The 20,684-nt window shown below is 30.9% G+C and overlaps 1 protein-coding gene across 6 annotated transcripts in view; it reads right to left on the reverse strand.

Annotated features, from left to right (window-relative positions):
• Positions 1-20,684, reverse strand: part of kidins220a (kinase D-interacting substrate 220a) — an 87,492-nt gene that overhangs the window by 18,563 nt on the left and 48,245 nt on the right. For 3 of the 6 annotated variants that reach the window (XM_051133708.1, XM_051133706.1, XM_051133707.1), the window contains exons 23-26: positions 6,734-6,912; positions 5,617-5,849; positions 3,727-3,837; positions 3,002-3,058 (exon numbers count right to left, since the gene is read on the reverse strand). In XM_051133708.1, coding sequence (XP_050989665.1) covers positions 3,002-3,058; positions 3,727-3,837; positions 5,617-5,849; positions 6,734-6,912 — 580 coding nt within the window. The remainder of the gene's footprint in view (positions 1-3,001; positions 3,059-3,726; positions 3,838-5,616; positions 5,850-6,733; positions 6,913-20,684) is intronic. The other 3 variants (XM_051133710.1, XM_051133709.1, XM_051133711.1) reach the window with 2 other exon arrangements.

The raw sequence follows: 20,684 nt of genomic DNA on the forward strand, positions 1-20,684 counted from the left end.
AATACAGTAAACTGTAATATTGTATTATTTCAATTTAAAATAATCGCTTTCAATGTAAATATATTTTATTTCTGTGATGAGAAAGCTGGATTACTCCATTCTTCAGTGTCACATGATTCTTCAGAAATCATTTTAATATTCTGATTTGGTGCTCAAGAAACACTTATTATCCATATTGATAAGCAGTTGTGTTGCTTTATATATTTGTGGTGAATATTTTGTCAGATTCTCTGAAGAAGAGAAAGTTCAAAACATTTGTAACAAGTCTTTACTGCCACTTTTGATCCGTTTGAAGTTTGCACAATAAAAGCATTAATTTCTTTCAAAACCTTACACTGCCCTCCAAAAGTTTGGAAATGCCCTAGAAAAGTGGGGTTTTGGACAATATTGGCATGAATCCTTTTTAATTTGTGATAATTTTGCACTGATTAGGGACAAACTACAAAAACATTTTATTACATAAACAGTTTATACATAGAAAAAAAACTTGGGACCAAGTTTAAACCAGTTACCAGGCATCACAGCTGGCAAAAGGGCATGTCTGACTTTGACATGTATATATTGCCATTATTATGTAATCAAAATGAAAATTATTATTGCTGGTCTTCAATGATAATGTCAAGTTACTTAAATGTATTTGCACCAAAAAATGATAAGGATTTATGCTGATATCATCCAAAACCACACTTTACCAGGGGTGTTTCCAAACTTTTGGAGGGCAGTGTATATATGGGTCATTCTATGGAAATGTCAATTTTTCTGTCTCTAGCCTATTACAGAAATGTTACACTTGAAAAACACTTTAGGGTTGCAATTTCTTTATATTTTAAAATGAAACTATGTTATTTGAACAATTACACCTTCTTGAGCCATTAATGTAGCAATATGTTTTTAAAGTAATTCTATAGAATTTCAAGCACCACAAATTCGCTCATCCCCACAGCCATGTACAGAGGGAAAGTGCTTTGTTTTGAGGTCAAAAACAAGTTTTTCTACCATTTAAAATACAGTAATGTATTCATAATGATCAAATATATGATGTAAATGGCACTAAAAAAGCTAAATGCTGAATAAATATTATAAAATATATAATAAGCAGTGGTCCTCTGGAATTGTCACTGGTGTTAGGGCAAAAATCGTTTATTTTTAAATAAAAAATAAATAAATAAATAAATAAATAAATAAAAGTCACACTGATGGCATCACTTGACTTCCTTTTTTTCTACTTCCTAAAGATCTATAAAAAAATTGCCCATGTTAAGTCTACTGTCTCTTTTTAGTTATCAGAAATTTGCCCATTTATTTCATGATTTCATATGAAGCTTTTAGTTTAGGTCACTGGTTTGACCCACTTTATTGTTATGGAGCGTAAAAAAAAAAAAAACTAGAATACAAATGGATATAACTACTTATTTTAATGAGTATACCATGATTGAGAACATGTGGTTTGATACCTCGCAGCAGTCATTTTGTAAAATGCATCTTCCATTAAAATTGTAACTGGTGTTACCTTCCTTATGGGTCACAATAGTGAAGATCAGTATATCAGTTTTTTTGTATGTCACTGGTGATTCATTGTGTACTTTTCTGTAACTCTGACAACATGTGCTCGGGGATTAAAAAAAAAAAAAAAAAAAAAATTGCGAAATAATATTTCATAAAAACCTTTAATATTGCCAAAAAAGGTAACACCAGCGACATAAAAAGGGTGCATGTGGTCTTTAAATAATTACACAAAAAAGTTTTAAAAATAAATAATTAGGCTGTAATTTATATGTATTCATGAAGTAAAAAGGTAATTAATTATTTCTGTAGAATGACTCATATACAGTAATTAAAATTCCATTTAAATCTGGAAAAACATTTTCAGTGACATTTTTATATTCATTTTACAGTTTTATAGTGGAATGGTGGAATTCACTTGTATCATATCAAACCTTGTACTACCTCTGTTTTTTTTCCTCAACTGACAAAATAACATTAGTTACCAGTGATGACATTAAAATTATCATCTTGTAATCAGCATGAGATTGTGACATTCTCTTCAGTGAGATGCGGCTTTATACGCTGCACCACCTGATTTGTTTACTAGCTGATGATTTTGCTGACACATTCAACACACTTACAGAGATAATTCACCCAAAAATAAAAATAACCCCATGATGTACTCACACTCAAACTATCCTACGTGTATATGACTTTTTTCTTTCAGATGAATACAGTCTGAGTTATACTAAAAAATGTCCTGGCTCTTCCAAGCTTTATAATGGCAGTGAATGGCTGTTGAGATTTTGAAGTCCAATAAAGTGCATCCGTCCATCATAAAAAGTGCTCCACACAGCTCCAGGGGGTTAATAAAGGCCTTTGTGTAAGAAAAATAGCCATATTTAAAACTTCATGAATCATAATCTCTAGCATTTGCTAACTGTCGTATGCACATTCGTTCCAGCGAATGATGTAGGACGTAAACATTGCGTAGCACAAGATCCAGTGAGAAAATGCTAGTTTTGCAAGTAGAAGTTTTGTTTACAGCAAAGGAAAACCAGTCTCCTTTCGGCTTATATTGAAATCCTCTGACATTGTTCTTTATAAATCCTTTATTATCTGTTTAGAGTACTTTTTATGATGGATAAATGCACTTTTTTGGACTTCAAAATTTCAACAGCCATTCACTGCCATTATAAAACTTGGACATTTTTAATATAACTTTTTTATATTCATATACACCTAAAATGGCTTGAGGATGAATAAATCATTGGGTATTTTCATTTTTGGATGAACTATCCCTTTAATTCAGGTTGAAGTCAAATATGCATTAAAAGGGTCAAGAGGAAGCTTTAGAGTTTAAGCAGCGCAGGCAGAGACTGAACAGCTATATAGATGTAACATGCAACTATCATCATAAGTGTATATGTGTGTGTATGTGTTTGCAGGCAATAAAAGGCTCTTTGCATCTTTTATGCACAGATATAAACACAGACATACACACTGCTAAAGTTACCATAGAGGGGGATGTAGGAGAGGGAAGACCCTCAGTGGAGTCCTCTCTGATTACATCCTGATGGAGGGAGACAGTATGGATGGAAGAGAGGAAGAGGAAGAGAAAAACCAGAGGATAAAAGACAGTTACAGAACACACACCTTTAGTATGGACAGGGGAGAGGACTGACAGAGAGACTGGCATGAATTATGGGGTTTTCCTGTTGCTTATGAATTCTAGAAACTTTATTAGGTCTTTAAAGGGAAATGTTATTGGAAATGAGCTTTTCAGGCCAGAAATCACATGGTTATAATGTCATAACCATAAGATATTAAAATATGATCTAGACTGTATAGTGGCAGAGAGATTGTTATTCATTTGCAATGCAAAAATGTTAGCCAATCATAAAGGTTTACATATAAATACACAGAATTAAACAGCTACTGTACCTTTAAGACTAAAGTTAAGTGAGGATGAAAGAAAAAGGGTTGTTGAAAACTAAAAACATTTCTATACATTTTTCAGGGAAAATGCTACAGGAACACAAAGCTGTTCTCTGTGAGTTTAGCGTGCAAGTTATAGCGTACAAGCCATAGGCTGTTTGTCACGAGGAGCTTAAAACAAAGCATGAAAAGAGAGATACGTTTAGTATCATGAGACATAAAGACATTATTGTGGGCATATAGACTAGCACTAAAACACGTGTCTGGCTGCAGTCACATTGAGGCGTTTAGTTGTGTACTTACTAGTCCCATACTGGGGTCCTTATGGAGTTTAGCGGCAGGGCGTGTGGGGGCATGATGGGGGTTGCCAGGATAATGTCGGGGCAGGTGATAAACATGATGAGGGAAGTACGGCTATAGAGGATGAGAGAACAGACAAACACTCATGATTTTGATGAATGAGGGTCAGGTGAGGGTCAGTGCCACATCAGACATTCAATGAAGGGTCAAACATACATGACAGCCTATAAACAGACTGATGATTTATTATTATTTATTATTAAATATTTCAAAAATTATTATTATTATTAGTAGTAGTAGTAGTAGCAGTGGTAGAAATATTACTATCAGTATTAGTAATCTTACTACTACTACTACTACTAATAATAATTTTAATTATTCTATTTTACATTTCTATATTGTTAGTAAGAAGTAGTAATAACAGTAAAATTATGATTATTATTATTATTATTATTATTAATAAAAATCTTAATACAACTTTTAATTAATAATTCATTATAATATTATTATTAAGCTGAATATTTTATCTAATATAATAAATTGCAATAATTTTAAAAATAGCATTATTATTATTATTATATTATTATACTACAGTTACCCCTCTTAATACTTACAACTAAACTAATAATTAAATTACTGCTAATATTATTATTAATGATAATGTTAAATTATCATATTTTATTAAATGTTCAGCCTAATAATGCTGAATAAATAAACAATTAGTTATGAAAATTGTTACTATTTACTACTGATAATCAAATGATGATGATTAAGCTGAATTTGCTCAAATATAATGAAAACAAATAATAGCAGTAGTAAGATTATTATTATTATTAATTTGATTTCTGCTACATAATACTACTAATATATTAGTATTACATTAATATTATTAACATGACATTTTATTAAATATTATTATTATTATTATTATTATTATTATTATACAATAGGGGAATATTTATTTGGAAATTATGTTTTTTATGATAAAATATAACAAATCATAATAATAAAAATATGAATACAATTATTATTATTATTATTATTATTATTATTCATTATAATCATAATGTTACATTACTATATTTTATTAAATATTCAGCCTACTAATGCTAAATAAATAATAAACAATCTATTACTATGAACACTTAAATTATTATGATTCTTATGAATAATATTACTAAAACTACTTATTAATAACTGAATATTATTATTATTATTATTATTATTATTACTACTACTACTACTAGTACTACAACTACTCCTACTAATGACTAATAATAATAATAATAACTATTATTATTATTATTATTATTATTATTACTACTACTACTACTACTACTAACAATAATAATGTTAATTAAATTGTATTAAATATTTTGCCTAATAATATTGAATAAACAATAACCCATTTATTGTTATGAAAATTGCTACTACTATTTACTACTGATAAAGCATGATGATGATAATGATTAAGCTGAATATGATAAAATATAATAATTAAAACAAATAATGAATAGCAGTAGTAAGATTATCATTATTATTATTAATGTTATTCCTGCTGCTTACGTCTACTACTTCTAATAATTTATTAATACTAATGTTAATATTATCAACATGACATTTTATGAAATGTTATTATTATTATTGTTATTGTTATTATTATTACTACTACTACTACTACTACTACTAATAATAATAATAATAATAATAAAATTACTAATATAAAATTACAGTATCCTGATTTATTTGGGAATTATGTTTTTTTTTTTTTTTTTAAACATGCCAGAAGGTTTTGTTACTGCACCTATTTTACTATATAAAGATCAGTAAGTCCATAAACACAGGTGCACTCTGCATGAACACAGTAAGCAATGTCTCTGACTGACGTCTCACCCGGTTGTAGAAGGGGTGCTGGGGTCCCGTAAGCCCACTGAAGTAGCTGCTGTGGGGCTGAGCGGCCGGCAGCACTCCAGCAGGAGGGAACGAGCTAGGGAAAGAGCCTGTGGGAGAGCAGGCCAAAGAGTGCTGCCCAAATGTGGAGTGCGGCCGTACTGAAACATCTTGCAGGGGCAGTGTGGGATAGCTGACTCCTCCAAGGTGCATCTGCTCTCGGGCATCTCTTACATCTGAAGGGAGGAGGGAAAAAGACACAGACAGAGAGAGAGAGTAGGAGAAAGTTAGATTCGAATCTTGGCCAGTACTTTAAAGGCATTCAAATCCTCCCACTCACAGTCGACTTCAGCCAAATGAAGCATTTATAGTAAGTTGCATGTGAGAAAAGAAAGGCCTCTGTGGTTTGATTCCCTTAGAAAAACACAGATTTTTTCCCAACAGAAGCGGCAAATCGCAAACGCACCTGGAAAAAATAAACGCGGCTCCCAATGAAATCTGTGCTCGCTTTAGCGTCAAAGTCTCAAGGGCTGAAACATACGTCAAAATTTGTTTGGTTGGAAATAATATTTCTGAGTCACCCAGGCAGACCAAATAAAGCTGGCTGGGTGACTCAGAAAACGAGCAGCTCATCGGGCTTCAGTGATGTTTCATTTCCTGAGGTGAATACAATGGAGACCTTACTCATCTCTCTGGCTGCACAAAGGAAGCTTTATTGCACAGTCCATTGTCACATTGCACCAAGCAACGTCTGCTGTCTCAAAGCACGGCACAGCTGACCATTATCATGTGATGAGATAATATCATCTCTCATATTTGCAATGAATTAGACAAATCCACAGCAATATATTTAGCACTTTCTGTGCATTTGCTTGCCTATAATCAGCGACACAAATAGCTAAATCTAAGAAATGTCAGGAGACTTCCTCAAAATATAAAAATTAGTCTTCTAAGACAAACATCAAGCTATATAATTCTGTAAATATAACATTTTGTCAATCAGCGTTGACTGCCAACTTGCTTTCCACCAGAAAAAGCTCTACTGTTTTGGTAAGTTTGTATGAATTCCAGCTTTATATAAAAACAATTTATAGCTAGACAAATGTGTTTGGGTTTGTACCTGCGATGATCTCTCTTAGTTTGGGATCCAGGTTGACAGTACAAGGCAGGAACATCTCCACATCACGAGCGGTGAGAACAGGGGTGTGCGATGAGAGAAACACCTCGAAACTACGAATATCGCCATCGATCTCCAACAGAGGCTCCACATCTTTAGTGGTGGGGATGTTTTTAGAAATCCTGGGACATACAGAAACAGCAAAGGTACACAAGTTTCAGAAAATCAACAGGTTTTGGCTAATTTTTCACAGATATTTAACATGTGGGTGAATAAAATGCAAATAAATATATTAACCCTCTGGTGCTGTTCAGCTATTTTGACCACACAAAAATTAAATGAATGAATAAATAAATAAAATACAGAGTTTTTAACTTCATTAGAATGGTACCAAACATGGTAAAGGTTTTGGCAAAAAAATTATACATATATAAATATGTATAATAATAGTGACCGTTGTTTATGAGTTCCTTGTTTGTCCTGAACAGTTAAACTGCCCACTGTTCTTCAGAAAAATCCTTCAGGTCCCACAAATTCTTTGATTTTTCAGCATTATTGTGTATTTGAACCCTTTCCAACAATGACCGTATGATTTTAAGATCCATCATTTCACAGTGAGGGCAACTGAGAAACTCATTTGCAACTATTACAGCAGGTTCAAACACTCACTGATGCTCCAGCAGGAAACATGATGCGTTAAGAGCTGAGGGTTAAAAAGATCAGGGTAAATTTAACTTATTTTGTCTTCTGGGAAACATGTAAGTATCTTCTGTAGCCACTGAAGAGCAGTGCTAAATGAAAAAATGTGATATTTAGGCAAAATAAGAAAAATGCACACATCTTCATTCTGTTCAAAAGTTTACACCCCCTGCTCTTAAGGCATCGTGTTTTCTTCTGAAGTATCAGTGAGTGTTTGAACCTTCTGTAATAGTTGCATATGAGTCCCTCAGTTGTCTTGGATCTCAAAACCATACAGTCATTAGCCAGGTTTCCATCCAAAGATTTTTTGCAAAAATAATTTAGCGCTTCAAAATTCTTACAGATATAGTGGTCGGTATAGATAGAAATCTCCCATGTGTCAACACAATCTTTTTCCGTTTAACTCTGAATTCTATATCAATAGTTCAAATGTCGCAAAAATTAGTTTGGAAACACTTTGTGTGTTGTAAAGGCTTCAAATACAAAAAAATGCAGGAAAACTCTTATGTGAAATATCTTATTCAGGTAAGTACTAAATAAACAATAACATGCATTTTGTATGATCCTTCTTATTTTGGTAAAATAATTAACATTTTTAATGATTCTGAAAGGGGGATACAAACTTTTGACCTCAGCTGTACATATTTCATAAAAAGATTAAAAATGGAACTGTTTTCAGTTTTTTATTTTTTTCTTTCAAATCAGCATTTCAGCAGTTTTGGTGCTCAGGTGCTCAAAAACAGATTAACAGGTTAACAGATTATATGTAAAATGACCATAACCATTTTATAAATATAACTTAGTACCATAAAATTCCCTAAAAAAACTAAATATTAAAGGCAACCCTAAGTGTCTTGTATGCCTTAACATATAACGTAACTGATGTCTCTTATTGAAATATGTAGTAGAAAACCCATAAAAGACTTATGTTATTTAAAAAATTCACATCGTTTTATACATATTTTGACTATGGAGGGCGTTACTGGTTCGATGATGCAAAATGATTGCACTTAGTGAGCTACTGCCGCTACCTGTTGCTATTTCTACCGAAGCACAACTCTGAAAGTAAAACACGCCACATTAGGAAGCCACATTGTGCGACTTTTGGTTGTACTTTTCAGTCAAAGGGCAACAAGAAAAGTGACGCAAGTCTTCACTGCTCTCCTAGTGATAAGAAGAGGAAAAAAAAAAAGGGAGATGCCTGTGGACAAATAAAACTTCCTAAAGACCTACGTCTTTGTTCTCTCCATTTTAGCCCTGATGCCCTTGAGGCTTTTAGTAGACCACAGCTAGTGAAAGAACCTACAAATGGCAGAGACAAGAAATGCTACATGCCATCCTGGCAGGATGTAAACATGCCGACACTTGTCATGACACCGCAGACACTGAAGGAGATTCTCAGCGTGGATTTCACTCGCTATACAGGGGTGTTTAGACTTCATTTGGGGTATTAAAAAAAAAAATCTGTGGTATGGTGTTTGATTTAAGTAATCATATCAATATTGTGTTGTGGTAAAAATAGCAACAGGTAGCGGCAGTAGCTCACCAAGTTCAACCATTTTAAGTCATTGAAATAATGGCGTCCCCCATAGTCCAAAATATGTATAAAACAATGTGGATTTTTGAAATAATGTAATCTTGAAATAATAATCTTTCATGGGTTTTCTACTACATATTTCAGTAAGAGACATAATTTACGTTATATTAAGCCATACAAGCCATATATATATATATATATATATATATATATATATATATATATATATTCATTTTGACAGATTACACTGAGGGTGATGTATTGTAAATTGTAGCTGTAATTCCCACCCCTGTCCAGTTGGTGGCGAGCGCGCTCCAGTCTGGCAGCAGAGCATGGGATCCAGAACAAAAACGAAACTGTCATGAATGTTTTCCTATGCGTTTGATTACGCACAGGCGAGTGCACAGAAACTACAACGATCTATCACACCACATTAAAGAGCACCAAAACGGTATTTATTGCTTGAAGGAAATTGACAGAATTTGAAATCTGGGACTTTGTTACATATCAAAAGTAACACAAAGCCTAGCCTACTGTTATTTAAGAATCAATACTGGTTCATTAAAATGAGAATCTATTTCGTTTTTGTTTTTTTTTCTTTTGTTTTTTTCCAGCCCTAGCGTATTTTGTTGTTTTTAAACACTACGCTGTTGTCCTGTAGGTTCATGTATAAAAGCGAAAATGTGAACAAAAATAAAAGCAATTAAATGTGTTGTTATAAGTAAAACATGAAAATTAAAATGACCGGTAATAATAGATTAGAACGTAATTTTTACGACCCTGTCCGTCAAAATGACAGACAATGTTGAAGCCTAGCGCAACCTCTGATAAATATATCAATGAAATATACATCATTTCATTGAAGAAAAAAAAAAGTTTTTGGCAGCCATATGAACAGTTAAACAAATACCTAATAAAGAAATAAATACATAATATAATGACAATCAAATTCTATACAACTCCCTCATAAAGGGAACATTTCTAACATTGATGCTACTGATCGACTTATGGTCAGATAAATTAGTATTTAGTATTAATTATCATCAATAACAAGTAAATCTACTCTAAATGATGTTTGATAACAAAGTTCGGGAGGAGCACGATCAGATAATCAACTAATTCGGCACAGGTGCAACTCGTCTAGCTAATCATCCAAACTAGCGCAAGTCATATATACGCACACAGCCGACTTACCTCCGTCATTCGACTGTTTTTCGGCATCCCCCCTCCACCCCACCTCCTCACTCTTAATCTATCCTCATCCTATACTTGGGATGGGGGGAGTTCTCTGGGTTCGGGCCATATTCCGGACTCAGAGCCCTCCCCCAGGACAGCACGCTAAAATATGCTTACTGTTTACTCAACCAGATTAGATGTAAGGGTGAACTCGTCAAACTGTGGTAAACTGACTTAGCCCAACTTTCTGAGCGTATGTGGTTACTGCAGCATGATGTCAGGCGCTTTCAGATAAATGCTTTTCCACTGCAATTTATCTTATTGAGTGTGGGAATTCATATCAAATAAATCTGAAGATTTGTTTCTGCTGAACGCAGACATTTTGCGGAAACCATATTTCTTCCACTATCTTCTTATCTGCCCCCAGCCCACGCCGCTGTCTCTCTGCTATAAAGCCTGCTGAATCTTCTTATTGGTCGGTACGAGGGCACAATAAGTCCTTTTTTCCATACTGATCGAGCCGGATTGCACTGTGAAAAGGGTGAGCTCAGTGCTTGGCCCCGTCCCACATCACCGGTTTAAGTAATCCGATTTTTAAACTGTTTAAACTGGGCAGGAGAGAGCCGACACAATGACACTCAGATGACCTGTTGCTAAACTGAGGTGGTGAGGCAGTGTAAACAAACACTGATATCTAAATGTGAGACGATGCACACCTGGAGGGAGTGTCTGAAACGCTCAGTTCAGAATTTTAATATGTAAACTTAAGTTTTATAAAGTTTTTCATTAAATGTTTATATTATTTTATTTTATTTTAATAGTTGTAGTTTTATTTTAACTTTTAACTTTATTTATTTCAGTTAGTTCCAATCTGTTTTTCATTAAATAATTTGATTTAATTTAATTTAATTTAATTTAATCTCCGTGCGTTATTTTAATTACTGAATGCAATTTTAGTAGTTGTAGTTTTATTTTAACTTCTTTTATTTCAGTTAGGTCCAATCTAACTTTTTCATTGAATATTTTTAATTAAATAACATTAAATTTAATTTATTTTTTAATTTTATTTAATTTTATTTAATTTTATTTAATTTTATTTAATTTTATTTTATTTTATTTTATTTCTGTGTTATTTCAATTACTAAATACAATTTTTATTATTTGTAGTTTTATTTTAACTTTTTTATTTCAGTTAGTTCCAATCTAAGCTTTTTATCAAATATTCTTATTTTAATATTATTTTATTTTATATTTTATTTTATTGTATAAATTCATTTTCTTTCTGTGTTATTTTAATTACTAAATATAATTTGTAATTTTATTTTTAATTATTATAAATCTTTTTCATTGAATATTCTTATTTTATTTTATTTTTTATTTTATTTTATTTCCATGTTATCACAATTACCAAATACAGTTGTTAACAGTTATAGTTTTATTTTAAATTTTCAGTCAGTTGTCAAGTTTTTCATCAAATACATTATTTTATTTTTTTAATTAATTAATTATTTTTTTTATTTTCTTGTTTCATCATTTACCAAAAACAATTTTAACAGTTGTAGTTTTTTGGTAACAATAACAACACTACAAAATAGAAAACTAAATTAAAATAAACTACAATATATTTTCACGACTCCAAAACTAACTGAAAAAAAAAAAAAAAATGAAAATGGTTACAAATGGATTAATATTATACTAAATTATACCATGAAATAAATACACACACATACACACATGAAACAAAATAAGCTAAAACAAAAAAAAAAAAAAAACTACAATTAACCAACTAACAATGACAGAGTCAAAGCTAACTAAAACTAACCTAAATTTCCAATTTAGATTTTTCATCTAATATTTGTATTTTATTTTATTTCAATTACCAAATACAATTTTAATAGAAAAATTTAAATAAAAAAAATGCATTTATTTATTTATTTATTTTTTTTTAACTATTTTAAACTATTTTTAGCAATGTAAAACAGCCAGTAACAAACAGAATTAAACATGGAATTTTTAAATAGAAAGACTGAAATAGTTGTAAAACATACTCCAATAATCTTTCAAAATCATTTTTTTCCAATATCAAGATTTCACAATGAGATTTTATTGTGTTACAAAGCATTTTCACTGTCAATGTTTGTTTCTGGTTAGGACACAGTGTTACGGTCATTATGACCTGGACGCCACGTCAAAATATCATGTTCCAAAAGGTTTAAGTTTAGAAGAGCATTCCAGTTAATTGCTTTGGTCCCATCCTCCTCTGATGGCCGTATAAATAGCGATGGTCACCAAGTGACTCACAGTTTCAGACGTGAAGCGTGTGTTGGAGGGCGAGCGAGTGGCTGGGTGTGAGAGCAGATGTTGAAGTCATTGGACAAAGGCCCACACTGTGCTACAGCAGGCCTGTGTGTCAGCGGGTCAGAGTAGGATGCTGCGCTAACAGTCAGCTGACCTTCCGCATGATGGACATTAGGTAGAGGTCTCGCACTTAGGGTGGAGCTCAAGGACGTGACCAACATAAAGATGGCAAACACACGCTTGCTCGTCTGTTCCACACACACACGCAGAAGTGTCTCTTTAAGAAGTGCAGAACAAGAGAGACGTGTGCTGGTGAGAGGTTTGGTTCATTTCCCACGCACTGGATTAAGCAGAACTGGGCAGATTGTGTCTCTTCCGAAATCCAGCTGGGCTTGTTTATTTGTATGTGTGTGTGAGCATGCTCACAGACAAACAGGAGCCAGTGACAAGAGCCTCTCTAGAGAACCAACTTCCTCTGTCACAAGACACACACACACACAAACACACACACTTTCCACGGCCTCTGCTTTAAAGGAACCTGCTTTAGAGAAGGAAGAACTTTTAAGAAGGATCCAAAAATATTAAACAATTCTGCGTAGTCAAGTATGCAACTCTGAGACGTATTAGATGAATGATTTATGAATTAATGCTGTTTGCTAAGGCAAGAATTATCTCGTACCGCCAGACCTTTGACTTGCATTGAGTCTGGTCCATATTACTGAGACAAGATGAGACTGTCTGAGTGACATGATAAGCGAAAAACCACAGTTTCACTAGAAATTTATTTGGAACAGAAGTTTGAATTTCACAGACTTCAGATGTTTTTAAATGTTTTAGACGACGAAGAAGAGGAAGACAGTGACAAAGAAATAACATTTAATATATATATATATATATATATATATATATATATATACACACACAAAACTATTAATTAATTAATTTATTAATTTAAAAAAAAAAAAAAAAAAAAAAAAAAAAATATATATATATATATATATATATATATATATATATATATATATATTTATTTATTTATTAAATACATAGATATAAAAATAAAAATTATTAATAACACTTAATACTACTACTACTACTACTAAAAAATGTATAGTAATTTATTATTAAAATTAATTTATATTTAACTTAATAATAATAATAACAAAGACGATGAAGAAAACAACAGAGGATGAAGATGAATTAATATTAATTTTTTTATTAACATAATAATAATAATAATAATAATAAGTATAATACATAAGAATAATAATAAAAATAATAATAATAATAATAATAATAATAAAAACAACAATAATAGCGTATATTAATAATAATAATAATAATAATAATAATATATAATAATTTATTGTTACTACTAAAATTAATTTATTTAACTCAATGTTTTATTTAACAATAAAGATGATAAAGAAAAAGACAACAAAAAAGACGAAGATGAAGAATTAATATTTAATGTATTATTCTTAATATTAACAATAATAATAATAATAATAATAATAATAATAATAATAATAAAGAAAGAAAATAATCATGTAAATTATTATAATTAATAACATTTAATAATAACAATAATAATAATAATAATAATAATAATAACAACATGTATTAATTTATCATTATTATTACGAAAATTAACTTATATTTAATTTAATGATAAAAAATAAAGATGAAGACAAAGACGATGACAACAAAGACAAAGAATTAATATTTATTATTATTATTATAATTATTATTATTAACAACAACAACATTAAGCTATATGAATAAAAAGATAATTAAACAATTAAATTATAACATTTACTACTACTACTACTAATAATAATAATAATTTATTATTACTAAAATTATATATAATTAATTTTATTATTTAGAAGACAACAATGAAGAATAAGAATTAATATTAAAATTATTATTATTATTAACAATTATTAATATTATTATAATTTTTATTAATAATAATAATTTATTATTACTGTAATTGTTTATTATTTATATACAGTTAATTATTTTGGTATTATTATTATTATAAGACGATAATGAATGAATACAAGGAATTCCTATTTAATTATTATTATTATTATGAAGATGTAATAATAATAGTAATAAAAATAATTAATAAATGTATTAATAATTAATTTATTGTTATACTATTAGAAGACAGCGACAATTAACGAAGACAAATAGTTAATATGTAATTTATTATTATTATTATTATTATTATTATTATCAGAAGACAACAGTGAACGAAGACAAAGAATACTGAAATACTATTAATAATAATATTAATAACAATAATAATTTATTTTTACGAAATTATATTTATATTATTTATATTGAAAATAATAATAATAATAATAATAATAATAATAATATTAAATTAAATATACATTATTGTTATTATTATTCTTGACAAATTAAATATAAATGAAAATGAATTAATAAGAACAATCATTTATATTTAATTTATTATTATTAACATTAAAATTTCATTTATTATTATTAATAACAACTACATAAAAACTACTACTACTACTACTACTACTACTAATAATAATAATAATAACAACAACAACAACAACAACAACAACAACAACAACATTTAATTATTACTGATCCGTTGATGTAAGATTTGTGTATTTGATTGAAATGGCTATTTTAATTTTAACAACTTGATTCAAAGAACATTTTACATAATTCTTCTGAACAATTAAATTTTTTTCTTAAAAAAAAAAAAAAAAAAAAAAAAAAAAAAAAACGCAGCACATGACATGTGTAACATATCAAGAGTGAAAATGTTAAGCTTACGTCTTTACGAAAGCCAAAATTGTGCCATTTTTTAAAGCCGTAATGACAGCACAAATTACACCACCATTTCAGTTCATAGTAGCAACTTTAAATTGCACGTCCATAATGAAGGGTTTGTAATCATGTAATTCTAAATAGAGATGTTTGTCATTGACTTGTTTATGGAATACAAAACAAACACACACATACATTCAATAGTGTGCAGGGAGCAGTCGATGAGAAAACTGCTGTATTTAATCTGGCGTGTAGAGCGTCAGCGCAAACACCCCGACACCGGCCTCGTCCAAACACAACACCCAGACTAAAACATTCGAGGCGTCCATAAACACAGCAGAATGACAATGTCATTCCAATGACTGGCTAAAACAAGACTAACCAGACAAGGAGGAAGAGACACATCTGCAGGCCTACAGGGGAATTTTCACTCTTAGCCAGAGCAGCCGTATCCCTACACAGCACAAATCAACACGCTGGCTCCTCGTGTCTTCATTTCAGCCTTTTGTCTTAGTCAGCCCGGGTTTTTTCGGGTCATTTTGCTGTTTTATTAAAACGATGGGAAGGACAGAGGAGGATGAGATCAGGAAATGACACAAGCCGGACTCAAACTTTCATCACCCATACGAGCACCACAGCTATGTGTGTCAGAGTGTTTGTGTGTGTGTGTGCGTGCTAACTGCTAGGGCAAGTTTCATTTCATTTAAAAAATATTCAGAATACAATAGAATTATATCAAATTTATTGAACATGACAGTATAGACATTTATAATTTTACAAAAGATTTATATTTCAAATACATGTGGTTCTTACGAACTTTCTATTCACATAAATGTCTCCAGCACTGACAGCAAGACGTTTTTCTCAAACACCAAATTAGCATCTATGAAGTATCATGTGACACTGAAGACTGAAGAGTACTGGTTGCTGAAAACTGTTATTTAATTATTATTAAAATATAATATTACATATTAAATAGAAAAAAAGAAAAGAAAAAAAAAAAAAAAAAGTAATTTTAAATTGTAATAATATTTTTTGTTATAATAAAATAAAAATACTTTTAATAATAAAAATACTATTATACAAAATACTATTAATAATAATAACAACATTAAATAATAATAATAATAATAATAATAATAATAATAATAATGTTTTTATTTATTGTTTTCATTATTTATTATTTATATATTTATTATTACAATTAATTAAAATGTATATCAACTTATTTCAACTTACTAACACTAAATAATAATAATAATAATAATAATAATAATAATACTACATTAAATGATCAATTTATTATATTATAATAAATATAAATGAACAATAAACAACAAAACAAATACAATAACAATAACTTATATTTTAATATGTATTGTTATTACAATTAATCACATTTAATGTATTATTATTAATAACAACATTAAACAACAATAATAACAACAACAATAACAATAATAATTTAATTATTAAGAATTTAAGATTTTTTAGCTGAATCAATAATAATTTAATTATTATTGTTATTATTATTATTATTTTTATTTTTATTTTTATTTATTAAAATTAATATACATTTATATTTAACATGTTATTTAACTTATTAACATTAAATAATAATAATAATAATAATAATAATAATAAGATTATTATTGTTATTTATTTACTTTTTATAATAACAATAAATTAAATATAAATAAAACACAAAAAGATCTAATTTATTCTACATCTAATTTATTTATTATTAAGATTAGTTACATTTCAATTATTATTAATAACAAGATTAAATATATATATACACTCACACACCATAATTTTTTTTTTTTAATTACTGCTGATTCGTTAATGGTTGATTCATGTATTTGATTGAATTGTATTTGATAGTTAAAAAATTCTTTAAAATTACAATATTTTTTTTTAAATTAATAAAATAAAAATAATTTATGATTAATTACAATCTATTATTTCATTATACGACTTGAAATTAAATGAAATTTAATTTAATTAAATGAAATAAAATATCATTAAATTAAAAGAGCAGTGTGTGAAGTCTCAATCAGACTTCAGTCAGGTGCATCAAATTCCAGAATTAGCTTTTACAAACATAACTGTGAGAGATATGGTTTTCTCAAGGTCTGTGTAAATCCTTTTTGATGCCCAATTCAAAGGTCAGCAGGTCATTCAGCACATTCAGTCTGCAGTAAAAATTCTAAAATTGTAGATGCGTGTTTTTAATCAGACAGCAAAGTTATGGTTGCGGAAATGACATGAGCAGTTACAGGTAAATTTAATGAGAGACAGCGGGCAGCAAACAAGTTAATTCCACCCCGAACCCACTAGCGCCAGTATTTGTATTCAACTATTCATATACAGCCATAAACATCATGCTCTGGCCAAGAGAAGGCTAATCTTTCCCCAGCTGTACACATCTTCTGTTACAGCATGCTAGGAATACTATTTATAATCAATTGAAGCTGATGTAATTCCTTCAGCAGAAAAACAGAGCTTTTGAAGCTGGTGGGAGAAGAAGTTGGCTTTGACATCAAGTGATTTGTTTAGCAATTACTTTTGACATTCTTGCCTTTGCTACGAGAGAAAATCGCAAAGGAAAAAAGTGCTATCATTCATCTGTCATGGAAGCGCTGGGAGTGAGGGAAATTAAGCTCCGCCGTTTAAGATACTTGCCGTGCACATAAAGATAAAAGCACCAAAGGCATCTCAAACAATACTGCTATTGACTGGGGCCGTGTTGCGTCGTTCGGGCTAGCGGCGTGGCTGCCTTAAATGTTGGCCACTTGAGAGGTCTCTCATCGGGTTTATCCAAATGCTAATCGATCCCAAAGCTGGCTTAGCTCCTTTTTTCCTCCTCCTCTTCTTCTTTTTTAAAGACTCCCACACACAGCAGCTGATGGGAAAGAGTATAATTCTCCTACTCTTTTCCCCTTTGGCCGGGTGCTGAATGTGCCACTTGACTTTGCTTATAGCCACCCTTGTGTGGACAGTTTGAGGACGCTCAATGAGGCTCAAACACGGTGATGCCACCCTGCCCTCCATAAGGGGCCCAAAGACGCATAACGCCAACACACATTTACTTCCTGAGCTCCATAAAGAGAATCAATGAGCCCACCATGAAAAGAACAACAGTCGCCATCACCAGACATGGAGTTTTGTATGATAGTGCTAAAAGAGGCAGGACTGGTGGGCTGGCATGTGGAGTTTGATCTTGATAGATGTTCACTCAAAGACATTTTATTCAGATCCCAATTAGTTCAACATCTCAATTTCATCTCTGCCAGTGCTGAGTTGTAAATCACAATTACATGCTCTAAAATTGCTGGTTTATTTGTTTTAACTCAAACATTTGTACCCAGGTGCTGGGTAGTTTTTCTGCTCTTTAAAAAAAAAAAAAAGTTTTTTGTTTTTGTTTTTGTTTTTAACCCAAATGCTGGGTTTAGCCTGTTGCGTCACTTTATTGGGTTATTTTTAACATTTTTACCCAGATGCTGGGTAGTTTTTCTGTGCACTAAAAATTCTGGGTTGTGTCTTTTAACCCAAATGCTGGGTTCAGTTGTTGGGTCATTTTACTGGGTTATTTTTAACATTTTTATCCAGGTGGTGGGTAGTTTTTCTGCTCTCTAAAAAAAGCAGGGTTATTTAGTATTTTAAACTCATATGCTACCAGGTGCTGGGTAGGTTTTTCTGTGCTCAAAAAAAAAAAAAAAAAAAAAAAAAAAACCTGCTGGGTTTTTTTTCTTAACCCAAATGCTGGGTTCAGTTGTTGGGTAATTTTATTGGGTAATTTTGAAAAGATAAAAAAAAAAATTCCACAGGTGCTGGGTAGTTTTTCTGCGCTCTAAAAAAATGCTGGGTTCAGCTATTGGGTCATTTCATTGGGTCATTTTTAAGATTTTTACCCAGGTGCTGGGCAGTTTTTCTGCACTTGAAAAATGCTGGGTTATTTTTATTTTTATTTTTTAACTCAAATGCTGGGTTCATCCTGTTAGGTAATTTTATTGGCTTATTTTAACATTTTTACCCAGGTGCTGGGTAGTTTTTCCTGCCATCTAAAAAATGCTGGGTTATTTTTTAACCCAAATGCTGGGTTCAGCCTGGTGGTTCATTTTATTGGGTTATTTTTTTTTTACATTTTTACACAGACGCTGGGTAGTTTTTCTGCTCTTTAAAAAAAAAAGCTAGGTTATTTTTTTAACTCATATGCCAGGTTCAGTTGTTGGGTCATTTTATTGGCTTATTTTTAATGTTTTTACCCAGGAGCTGGGTAGGTTTTTCTGTGCTCTGAAATGCTGGGTTATTTATTTTAACCCAAATGCTGGGTTCAGTTGTTGGGTCATTTTATTGGGTAAATTTTAACATTTTTTACTCAGGTGGTGGGTAGTTTTTCTGCGCTCTAACAAATGCTGGGTTATTTCTTTTAACCCAAATGCTGGGTTCAGCTGTTGGGTCATTTCATTGGGTTATTTTTAACATTTTTACCCAGGTGCTGGGTAGTTTTTCTGTGCTGTAAAAAAAAATGCTGTTTTTTTTTTTTTAACCCAAATGCTGGACTCATTTATTGAGTCATTTTATTGGGTTATTATTTTTTTATTATTATTATTTTTCCCCAAGTTCTGGGTAGCTTTTCTGCACTTTTAAAAAAGCTGGGTTATATTTTTTTAACCCAAATGTTGGGTTCAGTTGTTAGGTCTTTTTTTTTTTTTTTTTTAATATATTTTTTGGCATTTTGGCTTTATTATGGACAGGAAAGATGCGGGAGAGAGATGGGGGCCAGGATCGGGAGTCGGGATTCGAACACGGGACACCTGGAGCAGAACAGCGCTATATGTTGGCACGCTGCCCACAAGGCTATCGGCGCCGACTTATTGGGTTATTTTTTAGATTTTTACTCAGGTGTTAGGTAGTTTTTCTGCGCTCTATAAAATGCTGGGTTATTTTTTTATAAACCTAAATGCTGAGTTGAGTTGTTGGGTCTTTTATGTTAGGTTATTTTTAACATTTTTACCCAGATGCTGGGTAGTATTTCAGCGCTCAAAAAAATGCTGTTTTTTTTTTTTTTTTTTCCTAAAAAACCCAAATGCTGTGTTCAGCCTGTTGGGTCATTTTATTGGGTTATTTTTAACATTTTTACCCAGGTGCTAAGTAGTTTTTCTGTAACTCAGCTGCTGGATCATTTTCACTGTCAATACAAATGATAAACCCTCTCTAATGCCTATCCAGTGCTGGGTCAGTGTAACCCAATGTTGGGTAGTCTGTTCCAAACTGGTTAAAACTGGTTACATTTTCAGTGTTCTTTTCTGTTCTTTTCTGAGAAAACTGACTGACGGGAAACTTCCTGAATGAAATTACGGTTTGTATTACATTGTATTCCTTTCAAATGATCACTGTATAAATCACTGTAAAAAAAAACAA

Source organism: Labeo rohita, chromosome 17 (genome assembly GCF_022985175.1).
Source record: "Labeo rohita strain BAU-BD-2019 chromosome 17, IGBB_LRoh.1.0, whole genome shotgun sequence".
NCBI classification, from domain to species: Eukaryota; Metazoa; Chordata; class Actinopteri; order Cypriniformes; family Cyprinidae; genus Labeo; species Labeo rohita.